This window comes from Nanorana parkeri, unplaced genomic scaffold, assembly GCF_000935625.1.
Source record: "Nanorana parkeri isolate BGI_ZX_2015 unplaced genomic scaffold, ASM93562v1 scaffold1109, whole genome shotgun sequence".
Taxonomy (NCBI): domain Eukaryota; kingdom Metazoa; phylum Chordata; class Amphibia; order Anura; family Dicroglossidae; genus Nanorana; species Nanorana parkeri.
The window spans coordinates 111,345-133,114 of record NW_017307377.1 but is presented as its reverse complement, the minus strand read 5'-3'; the positions used below and the strand labels follow the sequence as shown (position 1 = coordinate 133,114).

At 42.2% G+C, this 21,770-nt stretch overlaps 1 protein-coding gene across 1 annotated transcript in view; it reads left to right on the top strand.

Moving 5' to 3' along the window:
• Positions 1-8,910: 8,910 nt before the first annotated feature.
• DCTN6 (dynactin subunit 6) overlaps positions 8,911-21,770 on the top strand; it is a 19,443-nt gene continuing 6,583 nt past the window's right edge. The window contains exons 1-5 of the mRNA XM_018567880.1: positions 8,911-9,010; positions 9,755-9,819; positions 13,076-13,181; positions 14,330-14,418; positions 16,990-17,037. Of these exons, the coding sequence (XP_018423382.1) occupies positions 8,973-9,010; positions 9,755-9,819; positions 13,076-13,181; positions 14,330-14,418; positions 16,990-17,037 (346 nt within the window). The 5' untranslated portion in view covers positions 8,911-8,972. The remainder of the gene's footprint in view (positions 9,011-9,754; positions 9,820-13,075; positions 13,182-14,329; positions 14,419-16,989; positions 17,038-21,770) is intronic.

The following is a 21,770-nucleotide window of genomic DNA, read 5'->3' as shown; positions in this document are numbered from 1 at the left end:
GTGAGTATAGGACTGGAAGGGGGGCAGGAGACAGAGGGAACTACACTTTGTAACTGCACCAAGGTGCAAAAAGGTAGAAAAACCTGCTATTCATCAAATTCAACCTCTCACAACTTTTAAGAGCACTGGTCTTAAAAATACACTAAACCACATGTATTATGTGGTTTTACCATTTACAATTGTTTTCCATGGGGCCAATTATGAGCCATACTACATAAAACAGAATGTGCATGTATGATTTTTTTTACTGTACTGAATCTTAATGAGAGCTGGCCGCACAGAAAGTAACTTTTTTTTTAATGTTCCATATAAAGTGCATAAGTGAGAATGACCTCACAGGCTGTAAATTCCTGCAACATGACCTCAGTGCGACCTTTGGCTATGGACCTTTGGATATTATACCACCTTCAAAAAGATATTACTGCTGACACCATATTGTGGCATATTGTGTTAAAACTAAAAACCAGAACTAATAAATAGTAAAAAATGTAAATATAAAAAAGCAATAAAATACAATAAAGCACAGCTATTAAATATATCTTCCGTGGATGCTTTAAAGTAGACTAGTCACAAAACTGGGGAATTCACACTAAGCAGATGTTGATAAAATGCATAAGCAGAGGATAACATCAGTGAAAATAGTATATTAAAACATTTTAGCGGATCTTTACCCAGATGCTGAAAAATATAGTAAAGGCACCTCTAAAAACATTGTAAAATGACAATATAAATAGAAGAATTTACTGTTACTGACTTTTGTTTGTTTAAATATTGTATCCTTTCGTATATCCTGTGCTCCTTTCCTGGCAACTATTGTTAGTAAGGACAGAGGATTCTCTCTCCCTTTATTTCCCAGATTTATTACTGCCCCCTCACAATGACACGCAGGTAGATCCTGCTTCTGAGCTATCGGCACTGTACATGAAAAATACTTTTCCCTGAGATTTCACAAAATTTAGTAGCGTATTGACAAGATCTCCCTGAAAGCCAGTAGTGACAAATCCTTCCCAGGAGGCATCTGTGAGGCCGTGGCTATGTCACCTGCGTCTCAGAACGGCAGCATAAAAAAGACATATCTGTGAAATGACAATAGAAAAAGACATTTACTATTCACAGCAGGCTTTTGTTTGCTTGAATGTATTAACCTTTTGTATGTCTCACTTTGCTCCCCTTGGTGGCCATTGTTAATAGGGGCAGTGGATTCTCTCTCCCATTATTTCCCAGAATAGTTTCCACAGCTAATGATGACACATGGGTAGATCTCACTCCTGCACACTCAACGCTCTACAGCAAAAAAAGACTTTTCACTGAAATCACGCATTGTACTGACGAGATCTCCCAGGAAGGTACTGGTGACGTAAACTTCCAGGTGGTATCTGTGAGGCCCTGACTACGTCACCAGTGCCTCAAAACACCAGAAAGTGGGATTCAATTACATGTCAGTGAAAAAATACATATTTCATTAAAAAAATTACTTAGATGTTTTAGGATCTGCATGCAGACATGCATTTACCAGGGATTTTGTATTGTAATTGGAGAATTACAATACAGTACGCTTCAAGTATATCAAGAGCTACAGGCAGCTGAAATTAAGCAAAAATCTTAACTTTCATGTGTAAGTCAAGCTCGGCCTGCCCTTTATTGCCTCCTACCCTCCCAATAAATCCTTTAAAGCTACACTGTTGCTATACAAAACCTTCTTAGTGAAGCCATAAATGTAAAAGAAAAGTGTACATAGTTACACAGTTTTCTGCTGCTCGTGCTACCGAACACTGCTAATTTGCTGGAAAATGGTCCTCTAATGTCTGCAAGGAAAACGACCCTTCCAGGAGTGTCAATCTCCTGGTTCCTCCTGCTGTCTTCTATGCCACTACTATCTGAAACAGTGAGTGCTGTAGGACGAACCATCACTCACTGAAGTGTTGGTTTTCCTATGGACTTTGCCGCACCATTTATCAGGATCAGAGAAGCAATCAGCAGTGCAGGCATCAAGAAAGGTGGTATGTACACTGTTCTTTAACAGGTATCGCTTACCTGATAATATTTTGTATAGCAACAGGGTTGTTTATCGAGATAGGTACCTTCTGAACTGAATCATAGGTGTGCAGAGTCTATTGCATTAGAGTGAGCACACAAAAGAACAAACAAACACGCCTATATACAGTACATATACAGTTGTGCTCATAAGTTTACATACCCTTGCAGAATGTATGATTTCCTGGCCATTTTTCAGAGAATATGAATGATAACACGAAAACCTTTCTGTCACTCATGGGTAGTGTTTGGCTGAAGCCATTTATTATCAATCAACTGTGTTTACTCTTTTCCAATCATAATGACAACAGAAACTTCCCAAATGACCCTGATCAAAAGTTTGCATACCCTGGTGATTTTGGCCTGATAACATGCACACAGGTTGACACAAAGTGGTGTGAATGGCTATTAAAGGGAACCATCCTCACCTGTGATCTGTTTGCATGTAATCAGTGTGTGTGTGTATAAAAGGCCAATGAGTTTCTGGCCTCCTGACAGACCCTTGCATCCTTCATCCAGTGCTGCACTGATGTGTCTGGATTCTGAGTCATGGGGAAAGCAAAAGAATTGTCAAAGGACATGCGGGAAAAGGTAGTTGAACTGTATAGAACAGGAAAGGGATATAAAAAGATATCCAAGGAATTGAGAATGCAATCAGCAGTGTTCAAACTCTAATAAAGAAGTGGAACATGAGGGGTTCTGTTGAAACCAAACCACGGTCACGTAGACCAACTAAACTGTCAGCCACAACTGCCAGGAAAATTGTTCGGGATGCAAAGAAAAACCCACAAATAACTTCCGGTGAAATACAGGACACTCTGAAAACATGTGGTGTGGCTGTTGCAAGATGCACAATAAGGAGGCACTTGAAGAAAGATGGGCTGCATGGTCGAGTCGCCAGAAGAAAGCCATTACTACGCAAATGCCACAAAGTATCCCGCTTACAATACGCCAAGCAGCACAGAGACAAGCCTCAAACCTTCTGGCATACAGTCGTTTGGAGTGATGAGACCAAAATTGAGCTTTTCGGCCAAAACCATAAACGCTACATTTGCAGAGGAGTCAACAAGGCCTATGATGAAAAGTACACCATTCCTACTGTAAAAAACATGGAGATGGATCGCTGATGTTTTGGGAATGTGTGAGCTACAAAGGCACAGGAAAGTTGGTCAGAATTGATGGCACGATGAATGCAGTATGTTATCAAAAGATACTGGAGAACAATTTGCATGCATTATCCCGGAAGCTGCGCATGGGACGTACTTGGACATTCCAACATGACAATGATCCTAAACACAAGGCCAAGTCGACCTGTCATTGGCTACAGCAGAATAAAGTGAAGGTTCTGGAGTGGCCATCTCAGTCTCCTGACCTCAATATCATTGAGCCACTCTGGGGAGATCTCAAACGTGCAGTTCATGCAAGACAGCCCAAGAATTTACAGTACCTGGAGGCTTTTTGCCAGGAAGAATGGGAAGCCGCAGCCATGCTGAGGTTGTTATGTGAGTAATGTAAGTGGCAAGTGCTCTGTATCACTGAGCAAGTCACAGAGAAATCTTTGTTATCTCTCCACCGACACAGTGACTAAAAACACGGCACCCACTGTTGTGGTTTCACTGTCGCGCTCTGGGTGATTAGGGTGTGCCCCTGTGCGCGCACCTATGATCTGAATGTTAGGAAAGGGGGTGGGAAGAGACAGGGACAAGTGTGACGTTTACAAAAAAACATATAAGTGCATATAAGTGAGAACATTAGTTTATGGCTCACATGGGCAGCAGAGGGGTTGTAAAAACAGGTGGCTGATACACATTTTTTGCCATCCCCCAACCACACACTCACAAATTAACAGGTCCATATACACTGCTTCTCCCGTGATTTCTAGCTTCGTGGTGCAGTAAGTTAAACTGCGTAAATTACTTTTGGCAGGCGGTGCTGCTTTCCAAATGCACCCATTATAGGCTAATGAGATCGTGCTACAACTGCGTGCCAAATCTCTGGCATGCGGTTGCATCACCAAATTTCGAAGTAAAAATACCCTTGGATAAAAAAAGCAAAACAGGTATTCAGGAGACAGCAGTATCGCCTCCTGAATGCCTGCAAACCCCTGGTCAACTCTGAAAAGCGAGTCACTGCAGACTGCTTTTTAGGTAGGCAGTAAATTCCGCCAGGTGTGTGAATGAGGCAGTTTCCACACATGTTAAGTCTTTTTTTTAGCATATGCTCATTTTAATTGCCCAGGTTTCCAACTGGGTTACTTTAAAAGCTAAGTCAAAAATCATAATTATGATTTATAATAATGTAACCACATTTGTAAAATTACTTATTGTTTCATTGTTTCATTATGTACAATCCTCACACAGAAAGTGACCTATGTGATGCCATTGTCATCATGCTAACATGAACTTTCAGTTACTAATTATTTTAAAGACTGAAACTATATGACTGTGCTGTAGGCACTCTATGTATCACATAACTTAAAGGTTGCGAACAAGAACATGTTTTGGTTGTAGTACAGAACCATCTAGTGGCCATGGATAGTACAACCAAAGGCTATAACCACAAATTTAATATACGGTATTGTGCAAACAGAGCCATAGAAAGTTATTTTTAGCTTTAAACATGTCTAGATTGGTTCAGAAATGCTCTTATATATTTTTATGCAATAAAGGAATTTAAAAAAAAAATAGATTGATCATGAACAAAATTTTTGGTTCCTGTGTTTTACTATTTAAAGTAAACTCAGGAGTTAAATCTTAAAAATGCATTCAAGTTCCTTAACTATTAACAAATTGTATCTTATTTGTGTATCACTCAGCTGTAGATCCTCAAATCATCTCTGAATTGATGCGGACACTGTCCTTCCTTCTGGAGGGGGGCTACTTTTATTCCCCATGGTCCCTGTGATCTTCAAATCATCTCTGAATTGATGCGGACACTGTCCTTCCTTCTGGAGGGTGGCTACTTTTATTCCCCATGGTCCTTGTGTATTGTAAAGTAGCCACTACTCCAAGCTCTCTCCCATGATGGATTACAATCTCAATATAAATAATAGTAAACTAAACATGAGATTGTAGTCCCTTACGGGAGTGAGTTTGGAGAAGTGGCTGCTTTACAACACACACAGGGACCATGGGGAACAAAAGTCGCCACCCTCCAGAAGGAAGGACAGTGTCAGCACCAATTCAGAGATGATTTGAGGACCAACAGCTGAGTGATACACAAATAAATTATATTAATGTTAATAGGTAATATACTTGAAAGCATGTTTAAGGTTTACCGCCTGAGTTTAGTGTCACTTTAAATCATGTGATTAATTTGTTTGTTTCAGATGTACAGTGTTTCTAGCCTGTGAAAGGGCTGACTTTGCAGACTGAAACTGTAGCAATTTTAATGAAACAAATGTAACTTAGTAAATGTGCTGCAAAAAAAAAAAAAAACATGTGTGGTATAAAATAAATATAATTTATTATACACTGCTAAAATGTTAAGTTAGGATAGCAAAGCTAATGCCTTCACTAACTGCTGAAAGAGAATATGCAGAGCCAAAATGTGCCAGTCTTTCCATCTATAGCTGAGACAATCACAATCCATGTACTGGAAGTGAGTTAAGACACAGGTCTGCCACATTTCATCAGCAAAGATGAGACCCCCCTAGACAATGCAATGTCATCGCAAAACAGTAAGTTTCTTATGGCGCTGTTAAGCAGCATGGGTATTGACAAAATCAATGAATGACTAGATACAGTCATTTCTAGCTCCTCAATGGGTAAAGCCTACACTTCCAATTTGAAAATCTTATAATGCTACCTGCAAGTTTAAAATTCCAAGAGCAAACTAAGCATCCGCCTAGGGCACACTGCTGTCTAGGGCGCAGCCTCGAACCCCCCTGTGCCCCCCACTCCAGTCTATTTCAAATTGCAAAAGCCAATATCAGGCAGGCTATTGTACCCGCCCACTGAGCAGAGTAGCGGAACTGAGAGACAACTTTCTCTGTCACTTCTGCTCATCTGCTCAGTGGGAGAGTTTTAATAGCCAGCCTGCTATTGGCTATTTCAAATTGATATAGTCAATAGCAGTCTGGATATTGCTCCCGGCTGCTTACATTCACCTGCAGATGCTATCCGGCAGGAGAATGGGGCCGTGCAGGGGAAGGGGGATTGGGGGTTGCGCCACGGGAATGGGGGTGGGGGTGCAAGTAGCTGGTCTTGCCTAGGGCGCAAAATAGTCTAGCACCGGCCCTGGATGTTGGGGGAGATCAACTCTGCATGTTGTACAGCAATTCAGAGTAAAGTAGGAGCAGTGCGGCAGATATGAGACAGTAGATTTACTATATTCTAGTACAGCGCTGCATGACGGAATAAACGTCAGTCAAAGTATCGCAGCGCTGAATACTGAAAAATGGCCTGGCCAGGAAGGGGGTCTAAACACCTGGTCTTGAAGTGGTTAAAGGAACCAGTGCATTAATATGAAATATAGCACCTCCTAATTATGCAAGTGTTTTGAGTGAAAACTTGTCTCAACTACACTGGCACATCTCTCTCAGATCCTTGCAACCTCGAGGTTGCAACAATCTGAGACAGATCACCAGGTTGCTCAGGAATGCAGTTACAAGTGTTTAAAAGCCACAAAAATACCCATAAAGAAACAAGAAAATCCATAGCATGCGCTTTGCTCAATGAAAGGCAACCTGATTTCCACTGCTTGTGTATCTATTTTGACGAGAACTGCCTGATATTTTGACGAGAACTGCCTGCCGCGCCCCCACCCTCCCCCGCACCCCAAGGGGGAGGGGGGCCCAAGATAAAATCTTGCACCAGGGCCCTTTGGTTATTAGGTCTGCCACTGGGTGGTCCTATATAAGTTTATGGGAAGCTACTGTGGAGGTGTAGCCAGTGCGGAGAAGATTTGCTGGTGGGATATAAATAAATGGTGGCAGATGCAATTTCAAGGTAAGTATGTACCGTATTTGGAAGGGAGTAGGGTAAGCTACATTAGCCCCTATGGAGGTGTAAAAAAGGGATAAGTTCACTTTGTTATAATGTGCACTTGTCCTTTAATCTTCTATTTACATTTACTAAGGAAAATTATAAAGTAACTTGTATTCATACTGAGTAAACATTTAATGAGAAAATAGATATATGGGGCCCCTGATAACATGTTGACCTTTGATTAATTTAAAGTGTAAATCCACTTAAAACTAAGGAAGTGATAGGTAACCTTCAGCAGGAAATTCACACCATCCGGCGCTCTAAATTGTGGACTTGCTTGTAATGTAGGGCCAATGTGGGCCGGTACGATGTGGTGTTACAGTGCATTGCACTGTTTACTTTTTTTGACTTAATTTGAAGCGTCACCAATTTACACTTCATTCAAGTCTCCACACAGTAGTGCATTGACATGCGTTATAACTCACTACCTAATGCAGACATCATTTTATTGCAATGCACATCAATGCAGTCCCTTGATATGAACAAGTCCTATTGCCTGGTCTTCACTTTGTGTCTGGGTTGGACAACACTAGGGTTGCCACCTGTCCAGGATTCACCCGGACAGTCCGGGTTTTGAATGCTGTGTCCGGGTTTCATTGCAGCAGAAACCCGGACACAAGGTGTCATACATACAGGGGCAACCAAAATTAAGATAGGGGATACTGGCCCCCCACTGGAAATAGTCTCAACTGTGATATTTACATATGAATGGGTGGCACTATTTACATATAAATAAGCCACTACTCATTCTCCCCCCAAAAATGTCAGCGCGTTGCTAGGTGTTCGGGTTTTGCTTCAAGAAAAGGTGGCAACCCTAGACAACACTGCCTAACTTTTTACAAGGGCCTGGTGTGAACCAGATCTAATAAAGCTTATGGAAGTTTTAAGGGTCTATTCACTAAGCTGCCGAAGGATCTAGCCGTAGCTTCGGCCGATCCTTCGGCTAGCTTTGGCCCCAGGACCCCTTCGGTTCAGTAGAATCGAAGGGCTGCTGTACGGGCTATCCAGTCAAATAGTAAACTAGCATTGTACCCGCCCTATGCTGCAGTTCTCCATCAGATCGTTCAGCAGAGGGTGGGTACAATGCTAGTTTACTATTGGCTATTGCAAATTGAAATAGCCAATAGGAATCTAGCAATGCATTCCAATGGGCAAAAACATTTTTTTTTTCTATTCTGACACGGCTCCGTGTCAAAATAAAGAAAAAAAAAAAGAAAAATCAGTGTTTCTCTCCTGGGCGGCCGGGAGCGGGAGGCTCCCAGAGCGCCCGGGAGATAATTTTTTTTTTTTACCGCAGCAGAACCACCGGACAATAGAAAACTGTTGGGCACAATCGTTTTCTATTTACTTTTTTAACTATTTTTCTATTCTGCTCAGCGGCATTCGGCTATTCACTCACTGCTGTTCGGCATCTATAAGAATAGGCCAAACAGCAGTGAGTAGCCTGCCGGAGGTTCGGCTCAGCCGATCCAGATGTTGGATCGGCTGAGGCGAGCTCCTTCTGCACTTCGGGTCAGCCGAACATGCTGAGCATAAAAGCTGTTTTATTGCTGTTATCTGCTGGTAACAAGACTGCAAAAGGAACATGCCATACATTCAAACACTGTCTAAATGTATTTATCTAAAATTAAAAAATACTTTGGCTCGAATTCCTCATCAAATCCACTGCATATGTGTAAGTGCACATGTTTATGTTAATATACACTTATAACTGGCAGTTACTAATGATTAATGTTAATGACAACACTGAAAACGTCCACCCAGCAATCCTGAAAACCTTCACTGTGGCTCAGGACCTAAAAAGCCCGTGACGTCACATCGTCCAGTAACAGCACTTCCGCGTTTCCATTTGCGTTCCATTTGATTGGTAGAGCCTTCGCCGAGTTCTCGATTTGATGCCGCTAAGGGGAACTAAGCTGATCGCCGAGCCACCACTCCTTACCCGGAAAGATGGCGGATCTGATGAAGCCGACTCAGTTGCAGAAGAGGTGACAGTTTTATCATATAAAAATACTGTGATGTGTGTGCATTTGTAATTTAAAGTAGCAAGGCTTTCCTCTTTAAAAGAAAACTAGCTTTGTTCACCTATGTGTATTCATCTACATATGTGCTTGCATCCTGCATTTGTATGTTTATGTGATGGACTATGTGGATGAGCTTTGACACTCTTTAAATAGTAGATTGTATTTGCTGACTGTGAGGGATCGTGTGTACAGTTGGCCATATACTATACAATCTGATTGTACGGTCTTCTTTAGGGCACACGGGCATTTATAAATTGTGGGGGCAGACAGAATCTGGAGCAGTTGCCCTTAGCAACCAATCAGCTTCTTTTTTTTTTTAGTTAAGCTTTGAAATTTAAAGAGAGAAGCTGATTGGTAAATGCTATGTCTCTTCTGCAGTAAAACAAGCTTACCTGCCTGTTCTCATTCTGTAGAATGTGCTCTCAGCATGCACAGCTCAGTGTACATTCTCAGCACGCCTCTGTGTCGGAATGAATGAACTGGTGTGTGTGTACAGTAATTACATCATGCTGGCCAGGCCAATCAAGATGGCCAGAGATCCCAAACCTGAAAGAAGATCAGGTGATGTTCTTGGTGGCGAGGGAGCTATGACAGGTGAGTTTTTAGTTCTCTTTAAGACCATAAAATATTTTAAAATATTATATATGTATGACTAATATTTGTCATTGTGTCAAAACTGTCATCCTAATCTTTATTCTTTGCCTTCAGTGTGAAAATTGCTCCGGGAGCAGTTGTGTGCGTGGAAAGTGAAATTAAAGGGGATGTGACAATAGGTCAGTACAAGTTGTATTTTTCTTTAATACATGTTATTTAACAAGCTGGAAACACTTTGCTAGTCTGTTAATATCCTATCTAGATGCAACTAGAATGCTTCTAATTACATAGAGCAGAGAGAAAGCACACATCACATATGTACAGAATCCAGAAGAAATGCAAGAAAATCCTTGGAGCGTGTTTTTCATATGCCAGAAATAGCTAGAATTATTGCCATAAATACACAGTCTCCAGCACTGACTAGAGGAACGGACGGGGGAGGGGGCGGGTAGTACAGCTGGCTCTGCCTCTAGATAGGCAGAGCCAGCTGTCACTCACGCAGCTGGGTGGATCCAGGCAGTATTGTCAAGATCCATCCTGGCTGCTGCGGCCTCAGTATATCGCGAGCTGTAGCTCGTGATATACTAAGCTTTGGGTCACAGGAGGATGCTAGTATATGTCCTCCCATGACCCTTAAGAGAACTATGGGGAAAAACACTTACTCCATAGTTTTCTTTTAAGTAATATTATTGTTTTTGTCATTGCTGTTGAAAGAAAACTAAAGCCAAACCTCGTTTTGGCTTTAGCTCTTATTTGGGTCACAGGAGTACATTTACTGATGTATTCCTGTGAGCCGAAGCTCAGCATATAGTGGGCATTATATTGCCTGTTAAATGCTGACAGCGCAGAGCTGCACCGCAGCCAGGAAGCATTCCTACAATATTGTCGGGATCCACCCTGCTACCTGATTGACAGTTGGAACTGCCTCTCTAGAGCCAGAACCATCTGTGCCCGCCCCCTCCCCTGTCTGTCCCTCCAATAAGCGCTGGAGGAATAGAGATAGAGGAGAGTGGGGAATCCCTGCAGGGAAGGGTGAATGCCAGTCACCACTCTCTGCAGGGAGAAGACAGTTAGCTGAGCGATCACCTTCTTGATCTATAGAGCTCTAAGTATTGGGAAGAGTTCATTTACTCTCCCAATACTTCTCTTTTAATAGTGTTGCCATTGATATTATAATTTGTAGCCTTATTCAATTAATATGTTTCCAGAGAATTTATTAACCTATAGATTATCTGCAGATTTTCTCTGGTCAGAGGGAAAAAGTGCAACAGATTCCCCTATCTACGCTAAACTGTGTGGATGGAGGAAATTCCCACTGAGCCAAGCTTTAGTATCTTTCTAGTGGTCCCCGCTGGCTCTCAAAATACCTGAACAATGCCTGCATCCAATCAGATTGTTCAAGTATTTTGAGAGCCAGCGGGGACCACTAGAAAGATACTGAAGCTTGGCCTAGTGGGAGATTCCTCCATCCACACACTTTAGCGTAGATGGAATCTGTTGCACTTTTTCCATCTGACCATAGGCTGATAGAAGAAAATCTATAGAGAATCTATTAGATGTGGTGGCTGCATTTTATATAGGCTACATTTTTAATGTTACAAACTCACTGGATTTCTAGCAGGATCAACAGATCTTTTTTCATGTATCGAACAGATATAACAAAACTCTTCCAATGGTATATTTTAACAGTCTAAAAATGAACACCGTCCTGCTGGTGTATTGCATACAGGTGAAACTCGAATAATTAGAATATTGTGCAAAGTTCATTTATTTCACTAATGCAACTTAAAAGGTGAAACTGATATATGAGATAGACTCATTACATGCAAAGCAAGATAGTTCAAGCCGTGATTTGTCATAATTGTGATGATTATGGCTTACAGCTCATGAAAACCCCAAGAACCCCAAATCCACAACCTCAAAAAAGTAGATTATTACATGCAATCAATAAAACAAGGATTGTACATAGAACAATATCGGACCTCTGAAAAGTACAAGCATGCATATGTACTCAGTACTTGGTTTGGGCCCCTTTTGCAGCACTTACTGCAATTACTTTTGCACGATATTCTAATTATTCGAGTTTCACCTGTATATGCGTCACCCTGGTGGTTCTTAACACTAGTTGTAGGCATATACGCACCACCCAGCCCATTGTTCTGTGCTAAGAGCGTGCTCGCAGCTGTCAGCAGCAGCTCCCAGTCACCATTTTATGATCAGGAGCTGGTAGGAAACGCTCCTGGTCATGTGACCACTGTGGCGTCAAATCACAACAATAACACGATCGAGAAGCCCCCTTCCCCTCTGACTTATGGCACTAATATCTTCTTAAAGGCCCGCCAGGAGTCAACGGCACGGGGATAGGCAAATGGAAGTTTGTTAGTATTTACCTACACTGTAACTCCTAGCAACCAATCAGAAGACACTGCTGAAGTCAGACGCTTACAGGATAAGTTAGGAATAAAACATTGATTGCTTAAGGCCATTGGTGTGCAGGTGATGTAGGCAAATAAAATCATATAAAATTAAAGCCCAATATTTTTGCTTCTGGAATAGATTCCAGATATATATTTTTATATGAACGGCTTGCTTTTTATCAGTTTCCACTAATAATACATTATATATTTGTTGGCATGCTATATAACCCATATTACTTCGATTAAAATGGGGGGAATTTATCAAAACTGGAGCAAACAGAATGTGGAGTAGTTGCCTATGGCAACCAATCGGCATCTCTCTTCAGTTTGCTCAGGTAAGATTTGAAAATGAGAGAGAGAAGCCGATTGGCTGCAGTGCAAATCTGCTCCAGTTTTGATACATTTCCCCCATAGTTGTTAAATGAGAACTATGGGGTCAGGGCTTTTCCCCATAGTTCTCCTAAGGGTCACGGAAGAACACAAACTAGCGTTCTCCCGTGACCCAAAGCTCAGTATACGGCTAGCTACAGCTCGCGGTATACTGAGATGCCGCAGCTGAAACGGATCCCGACAATTCTGTCTCGATCCACCCAGCTGCGTGATTGACAGCTGGCTCTGCTTGTCCAGAGGCAGAGCCAGCTGGAGGATCGGAGTGGGGAGGGGGGGAATCCCTGCAAGGAGCCGTGAGTGACAGTCACGGCTCTCTGCAGGGATAGATCGAGAAATGAGCAAGCGACGGTATATGTTCGCTCACTTCCCGATCTACAGAGCCGACCTGTGACAGTTTCATTGTCACAGGTCGGCTCAGATTATGAGGCTGAGTGAAAATCACTCGCCTCATAATTTTCCTTTAAAGTTAAATAAAGGCACAGGTCCATCAAGTTCAGTGTGTGTGAGTGATTGCGTGCATGCGAGTTACTAAGAACACCTTTACCTCTGTATATCTTGCTCTCTGAGATATGTATCTAAATATAAAGATAACATATTATGTTGTCCTTTTCCCCTGCTTTTTGCACAGGGCCAAGAACTGTTGTTCATCCCAAAGCTCGTATATTTGCTGAAGCAGGACCAATTATTATTGGTGAAGGCAATCTAATAGAAGAGCAGGCTTTTATACGAAATGGGTAAAGTATATGGGGCATTTATATCTTGTGTATATAGAAGGAAGTAATTGTTAATGGAACTTTGTTACATGAATAAAAATGTAAAAGCAAGCCACACTGCAAAAAGAAAAAGAAGAGTTATGATACCTAACAGTTCAGTAGAAGTGTTATTTCCTCTCTTTAAGATCTGCACCAGCTGAAGGAGCTTTAGCATGTTACCTTGTAAAAGTAGCAGTGACATCATCACTGTAGATAACCTGTGAAGAGAGTACAACTGCAGGATTGAACCAGGGGGCCTCGCCTACTGCAGACTTCCTGCAGAAAACTATAGGAGGGGGCAGAGACAAGACCAGTCACTGCGCCAGGAGAGAGAGAGCAGCGGTGACTGGTCTTTATTACAGGAAGCTCCTCCACAGAGACAGTTTTATGCTGGATTACTGTACAGATCTGGAAGTAATACATAACGCACACCGAAATTCAAGTACAAGATAATGTTATTATCTTATTAGATAATATTTGTTTCTCTTTTAGAATCAGACTGTTTGTAGACCACTTGTCAGGGTTTGGAAACACTAAGGGCCATGCCATGTAAGCCATCCTGTCACTGGCAACAACCCATCAGGATATTGCATGTATAGAGTCGTTCCACCATTGGTCAGGTCAGTGAGATGTCATTCCTTTGCTGTCCCCTCGCCAGCAAGTGAGATTTGGCAGCATTGCAGACCAGGAGTAATTTTATAGAGGTAAGTGGAAGACTCTTCTTGGTAATTCTGATGCTGTTGATGTGGCGGCTGCAGCAGAATCACCTGTTTGACAGTATGACATAGTCTAATTTACATGGAATGCGTAACCTAGATAGATTCAAGAGCGGATTCAAAAACCTCTGATACAGTTCATATAATTCAGACATATGAAAGTTGACTGCAGAAATTGTATTCCTAATGTAAACTCAAAAATGACTCGTTCACTTGATAGATGTGGATTGGACTTTGTTTTATTATAATTTCTTGCCTTCTCTGTGGTTAGCTGGGTCTTTTGGAGTTGAATGGTTGATACTTTGGTAGACATTTATCTCTTCTTCCTGTGTAAATATGTTGACCACACTTGAGGAGAGCCTTGGCAGAATACCAGTACAGTAACTAACCGTTACAGTTTTTTGTTTCTTACAGTTATCCTGAAAATATTGCACCTGACTCACAAGATATGGAGCCAAAACCCATGGTCATCGGTACCAACAATGTGTTTGAAGTTGGATGCGGTATCCATTAAGCAAACATCACTTTAGTAGTGTGTGTCTAGCTTTAATCTCTTCATTTTGAACTATTAAGGAAGAGGGCCTGGAAAAATATGCATATTATTTTCTATTACCCTGAGAAACCACAAGAACTGTCTCCCAATAGACCTTTTAGTCTAAAACCTAAACAGCACATCCTTAGGGCTCATGCACACAAGTAACTGAGCCTGCACAACAGAAATACTAATGTATTTCCTTTTGCCAGGGAGACACAGATATTGCATACAGCCTCCCATTATAGTCAGTGGCTATAAGCAGGTATTTGCCGATACTTGCATACAGCCACATATGCATACAGACCAGGGACACAAAACTGCCAGTGTTCATGTGAGTGAGCCCTTTTTTGTCACGTATTGTAAAAATACGTACTGTACTATGCTTGGGCCAACTAGCTTTAAAAAGGAATGAATATTTCAATTTTTTTTGTATTGAAGCAGATATAGATACATATACTATATTGCCAAAAGTATTTGGACAGCCCTCCAAATCATTGGATTCAGGTGTATAAAATCAAGCACCTAGGCATGCAGACTGCTTCTACAAACATTTGTGAAAGAATGGATCGCTCTCAGTGAACTCAAGCGTGGTACCGTGATAGGTTGCCACCTGTGCAATAAGTCCATCCGTGAAATTTCCTTGCTACTAAATATTCCAAGGTCAACTGTTAGTGGTATTATAACAAAGTGGAAGCAACTGGGAACAACAGCAACTCAGCCACGAAAAATTAAAGAGCGTGGCCAGCGCATGCTGAAGCGCACAGTGCGCAGAAGTCACCAACTGTCTGCAGAGTCAATAGCTACAGACCTCCAAACTTCATGTGGCCTTCAGATGGGCACAACAACAGTGCGTAGAGAGCTTCATGGAATGGGTTTCCATGGCCAAGCAGCTGCATCCAAGCCTTACATCACCAAATGCAATGCAAAGCGTCGGATGCAGTGGTGTAAAGCACGCCGCCACTGTACTCTAGAGAAGGGGAGACATGTTCTCTGGAGTGACGAATCACGCTTCCCTGTCTGGCAATCCGATGGACATGTCTGGGTTTGGCCGGGAGAACGGTACTTGCCTAACTGCATTGTGCCAAGTGTAAAGTTTGGTGGAGGGGGGATTATGGTGTTAGGGTTGTTTTTCAGGGGTTGGGCTTGGCCCCTTAGGTCCAGTGAAGGGAACTCTTAAGGCATCAGCATACCAAGACATTTTGGACAATTTCATGCCCCCAACTTTGTGGGAACAGTTTGGGGATGGCCCCTTCCTGTTCCAACATGTCTGCACACCAGTACATAAAGCAAGGTCCATAAAGACATGGATGAGCGAGTTTGGGGTGAAGGAACTTGCCTGGCCTGTACCTAGTCCTGACCTCAACCCGACAGAGCACCTTTGGGATGAATTAGAGCAGAGACTGCAAGCCAGGCCTTGTCCAACATCAGTACCTGACCTCACAAATGCGCTTCTGGAAGAATGGTGAAACATTCCCATAGACACACTCCTAAACCTTGTGGACAGCTTTCCCAGAAGAGTTGAAGCTGTTATAGGTGCAAAGGGCGGGCCAACTCAATACTGAACCCTACGGGCGAAGACTGGGATGCCATTAAAGTTCATGTGCATGTAAAGGCAGGCATCCTAATACTTTTGGCAATATAGTGTAGTTGCAGTAAATTGTCTTGCCTACCAAAAATTAATAAACTTTTTCAGCCAGTTTTTTCATCCTTGCAAAACTGGGACCTTATTGTAGTTAAAGAGGAACTCCAGGAATTTTAAAAGTTAACCCTAATGCAAGGGTTAACTGCTCGTTTTTGTCTAAGGGACAGAATAAAGAGGAAATACCTGATCCTCAGTCCTACCTCGCTGCTAGACTGGTCCCCGTAGCCTCTCTCCCTCGCCTCTCAGGCGCTCTAAGGTCCTGTAAGGCATCACATCAAATACAGTGTAGTAGACATGAAGACATAGTGGGACATACAACAGCCGGAGTGGAGGAGGAGAGAGGTGAGGGATTGAAGATCAGGTGAGTATTTCTTCTTTATTCAGTCCCCTAGACAAAAACAAGCCGTTAACCCTTGCAGTGTGGGGGTTAATGATCTTCTTTAATATACTTTTACACTTTTATCAGAAAACCCCCAGCATAGATTGCAATGTAGGAGAGTAGCCAGAGCATTCAATAAACAGTAACATGTGGCTCTGCTGGTTGTTCCTCTTAAGGCAAAGAAGATAAGAGGGGGCAGGAAATGAGCAGTTCTGCTGTGCAGGAGATTACATAAAGCTGATACAAAGCTAAGTAAGGTACTTGAATTAGCTATATTAGAAATATGTTTACTGAATGCATAGCTGGACATAATAAGGGTCTCTTCTATCTTCATGAAGTTCTACCTTAGCATTTATGTATAAGAGCACAATAATATGATGATTGTGTCTTGCTGGCAAAGATCTTTCTCTAAACCAGCTGTCTTGATCATACTGGGTAGAAATGAATTATTTCTTTATTGGTTTCCTAGTTTTGTAAATGTACCATACACCTAAATAGACCTTAATAACAACATGCAGATTCTCATGCAATGAAGATTGGCGACAACAATGTCATTGAATCAAAAGGTAAGCTGTTACTGTTTATCCAGCGTAACCTGTTTACATAATGTAAAATATTATTTTCTGTTGCAGGTAAATGATTATTGTGGCCGAGCAAATACCCACAAAATATTCCATGGTTACTATTATTTTATTGTCTCATTATTGTAAAATGAACTACCTTTGTGTGAGCTGTACAGCTAAATAGATGTGTAATGTATGCAGCATCTGCAAAAAGGTGCCATGATCCTAAGAACTTAACCCTTTCGCTGCCAAGCCCTCCGGAACATTTTTCAAATCAGCTGGCCAAGCCATTTTTGAATTTTCTGCAATTTTTTCCTATTGGTTTGATTTTCAACTGCTGCGTTGCTAGCGTTTGTAAAAGACCCCCCAAACCATATATTTTCTGAAAGCGCAGGCCCGGTAGAATAAAAAGATGGTGATACTAAATTTGTAGGCCCTGCGATAATTGCGCAAATGTTTCTCAAATTAATATTAAACCGATAAAAATACACAATTCAATTGTTAAAACACACCAAAATCAGTATCCGTGCACAAAATAAATTATTTTCTGACTAAATCTAAAAGATAAAACTGTATTGAGTTAATAAATAACAAATATTAGCAAATTTGTAATTGCGCCTTTTTGCGAAAAGGTAAAAAAATGAAGGTATGCAAAACTGTAAATAATCGACTTATGTAAAAAATTGTTTTGGTGTTTGTGTTGTGATAAAATGATACAGGTGTATATTTAATTGCAACACAAGGTATCACAACGCATGGCAATGAGTCACAAAGCTTTGCCATGCGCTGCCACAGTTAATTTAATGGGTTTTTTTTAAGAAAAAAAATAAATAAAAAAGATCATGCACTGCGATGCGTTCTAACAACGCACTGCAGCGCATGTGCATGGCGTACACCTCAATATGTGTATGTTATGTGGGGGGAGGGAGGGGTTGTGCTTTTTTTAATTAGTTTTTTTTTTACACATTTTAAATTTTTTTTAAAATTTATTTTGTTTTACTTTTTTTTTTTTACATTTTTTATTTATTTTTTAATTTTGTATTTACTTTTTTTTACTGTTGGGGGGGCCACAGTGAAATCTCTGGGGTCTAAATAGACCCCTGACATTTCCCTTTTGAAATAGAAAAAGAAATTGAGGACATAAGTCCTCAATTTCTTTTTCTGCAGCCCCAGCACTCAATGAATGAGAAGCCTCAGTACAGAGGCTTCTCATTCATTCACAAACTAATGATAGTAAAAATATTTTACTATCATTAGTTTCTGAATGGGGAGGAGCCTCTGTAGTGAGTGCTAGTCCCCATTCATAAATTCTTGAATGAACAGGCTGTGATGTAGATCGCAGCCTGTTCATTCATAACTGGGGACACATAGTACTATGTGTCCCCAGTTATTTACAAACACCGGAGTGATCAGACGATCACTCCGGTGTTTGCTCTGCACAGAGGGATCGTTAAATATCATTGATATTTAACGATCCCCCGCTCGGCCACGCTACACAGAGCCGCTGTCATCCAAAAACTGACAGGATGACAGCGGCTCGGATCGGAACACCGCTCGGCCATCCTGAATTGCGGCCAGCCGCCGCTCGTTCCCGGGACCCCCCCGACCCCCCCGCCGGTGATTTTTGTACGGATCCCCGCTGCCACAGACCCTACAAGCAGTGGGGATCCATGGAGTCCCTCATCCCTCCCTGGGATGGCTCCAGGGAGGGATGAGAGACTCCAGATGCCGGCGGCGGTGCGGGGGGGCGCCCGGTATTTTTAAAATTAGCAGTCATCAGCGGCTTGTGAGGGGACGGTCTTCTGAACAGTTCTACTATAAGCTGATGGTCGCTAAAGCGACCATCAGCTTATAGTAGAACTGTAAATGCCAGGTCCGTACGACGTACTGAGCTGGCCAGCTGGAAGCACTTTTGTAGCTCCGTACGACGTACGTCCTCGGCAGCGAAAGGGTTAAAGGAGAACTATGAGGTGAGTGAAAATCACTCAGCCTCATAGATGGAGGCGACGTGTGACAATGAAACTGTTGCACATCGGCTCAATAGATTGGAAAGTGAGCAGAGACATACCGTTGTTGGCTCACTTCTCGATCCTGTCCCTCCAGAGAGCCGTGATTGTCAGTCATGGCTCCCGGCAGGGATTCCCCCCCCTCCCCGCTCCGATCCTCCAGCGCTGACTGGAGAAACGGACGAGGGAGGGGGCTGGCTCTGCCTCCAGATAGGCAGAGCCCGCTGTTGCTCACGCAGCTGGGTGACAGTAATGTTGGGAAGCGCCCCGGTTGCGGCGGTCTCAGTATACCGTGAGCTGTAGCTCGCGATATACTAGTATCCTGCCATGGCCCAAAGTTCAGTATATGTCCTCCCGTGACTCTTAAGAGAACTATGGGGAAAAACACTTACTTTAGGTTTAGTACATTTCCATTGTGGCTATTTATTCTGTGTTACTGGAGTTTGTTCAGCATGTGTATAGCACTGGACAACCGGAGTTGCCAAAAATCTATGAATCTAGAAGGGAACCCTCCTTCTTGATGTCTTTTCTAAAAGTGTAACTTCTAGGATTCACAGTTAAACACATTTATCACTAAGAAAAATCATAGAATGTCCCCTAATGCCATCAGACATCATTGACATACAGTATATTCAATCACTTAATTATAAACGTGCTCCCATATGGATACCATCTTCTCATGTACAGTCTTTTCTTGTGCTGTCCCCATAGCCAAGATACTTTGCTAAGGATCAGAATAATGCATCTGTACGTTCCAACCTAACACAAAACAGCGATGTGGTATTCGCAATCTGGAGGGGTATCGCCAATTTGTTTAAAACTACTTTTTCATTCAAAACAAATTCTATCTCGACAAAATAATTTTTTGCTCAACATGGCTACCACCATTGATAAGATGTCACAAGCTTTGATTTAGCTTTAAAGCAACCTGTCAGAGGAAAAAAAAAAAAATCTATCTCAAGGTTTGTGTAAGAGATGAGCTATTATAATCACCTGTGTTTCCTGCCTTCCCTACATTCCAAGACTTTTCAGTAGGGATAGATAGCTAGATAGATTTATTTATTTGTCACATACATAATCGTACAAGTATGATATGCAGTGAAATGCTTACACGACTGCAAGAAGGAGAGGGAGAAGTACAAGTAGAGAGAAGAATCAATAATAATATAAGACTTTTACATCACAAAATAAAATATCAATGTTGAAATTTAAATATTAAAAATTTAAATTAGACTAAAAATGCAAATACAGTATGAAGTGTAAAGTGTGCGAGTGCTAACAGCAGCTATATGGAGTGAATGAATTAAGGTGATGACCAGCAGTGTATTGACCTTCCTTTTGACCATTCTTTTTAAAGTGCAGATATGCAGTAAATGTGAGGTGTAAGAACATTTACCTAATCAGACAGTAGAATGTATGTCTATATAGAGATCTGATTGAGAGACCGTATAGCCTGAGGGAAGAAGCTTCTCCTCAGTCTCTCTGTGTTGGCCTTCAGGGAGCAAAAACGCTTCCCAGACCTCAACAAAGAGAAAAGTCACGATCTTCCTGGCCTTGGACCAGCACCGCTTGTTGTAGATCGAATTCAGGTCAGTGAGTTTAGTTCGGATGATTCTCTCAGCTGATCGCACCACCCACTGAAGAGCTCGTCTGTCCTGCACGCTGCTGTTCCCAAACCAGGTAGTGGTGTTTCCCATCAGGATGCTCTCTATGGTGCAGGAGTAAAAATTCCTAAGCACCCTAGCGGGCAGTCTGAAGTCTCTCAAGCGTCTAAGATGGAAAAGACGCTGCCGAGCCTTTTTCACCACGGTGTTGATATGACCGGACCATGACCGGTCCGGCAAGATGTGTACGCCGAGGTATCTGAAGCTATCCACTCTCTCCACGGGCTCTCGTTGATCATCGGGGTCTGGTAGTTCCTCTCCTGCTTTTTACTAAAGTCCACTATCAACTCCTTTGTCTTGCTGACATTGAGGAGGAGGTTGTTCCTCTGGCACCAGTTCTCCAAATTCCTAATCTCCAGGTAGGCCGTCTCATTGTTGCCGGTAATCAGTCCAACTACAACGGTATCATCAGCAAACTTGATGATGGTAGTGGAGTTGGTAGAGGCCATGCAGTCATAAGTGTACAATGAGTACAGCAGGGGGCTCAAAACACAACCCTGAGGGGCTCCAGTGCTGAAGGTGAGGGAGGCTCATACATGTCTGCCCATTCTTACTGCTTGTGGTCTGCCAGTAAGAAAGTTGGAGATCCACTCACACATAGATGGGCTAAGTCCCAGTTGTTTCAGCTTGGTGGTGAGTATGGAGGGAATTATAGTGTTGAACGCTGAACTGTAGTCAACAAACAACATCCTGACATAGTTGCCCTTTCTAGTGTCTAAGTGAGTGAGTGATGTGTGAAGGAGATGGGTAATGGCATCATCTGTTGAACGGTTTGGCCGGTAAGCGAACTTGAACTGTAGTAGATCTAGTGTGTCTGGTAGTGAAGAGATGATGAAGTCTCTGACCAGTCTCTCAAAGCACTTCATCACTATTGAGGTCAGAGCCACAGGGCGGTAATCATTGAGGGAAGCAGGATGGATTTTCTTTGGGACTGGAACAATGATGGACTGTTTAAAGCACGTGGGGATTACCGACTGGTTTAACGAGAGATTGAATATTACTGTGAACACAGGTGCTAGCTGGTCAGCGCAGGCTCTGAGGACACGACCTGAGATTCCGTCCGGTC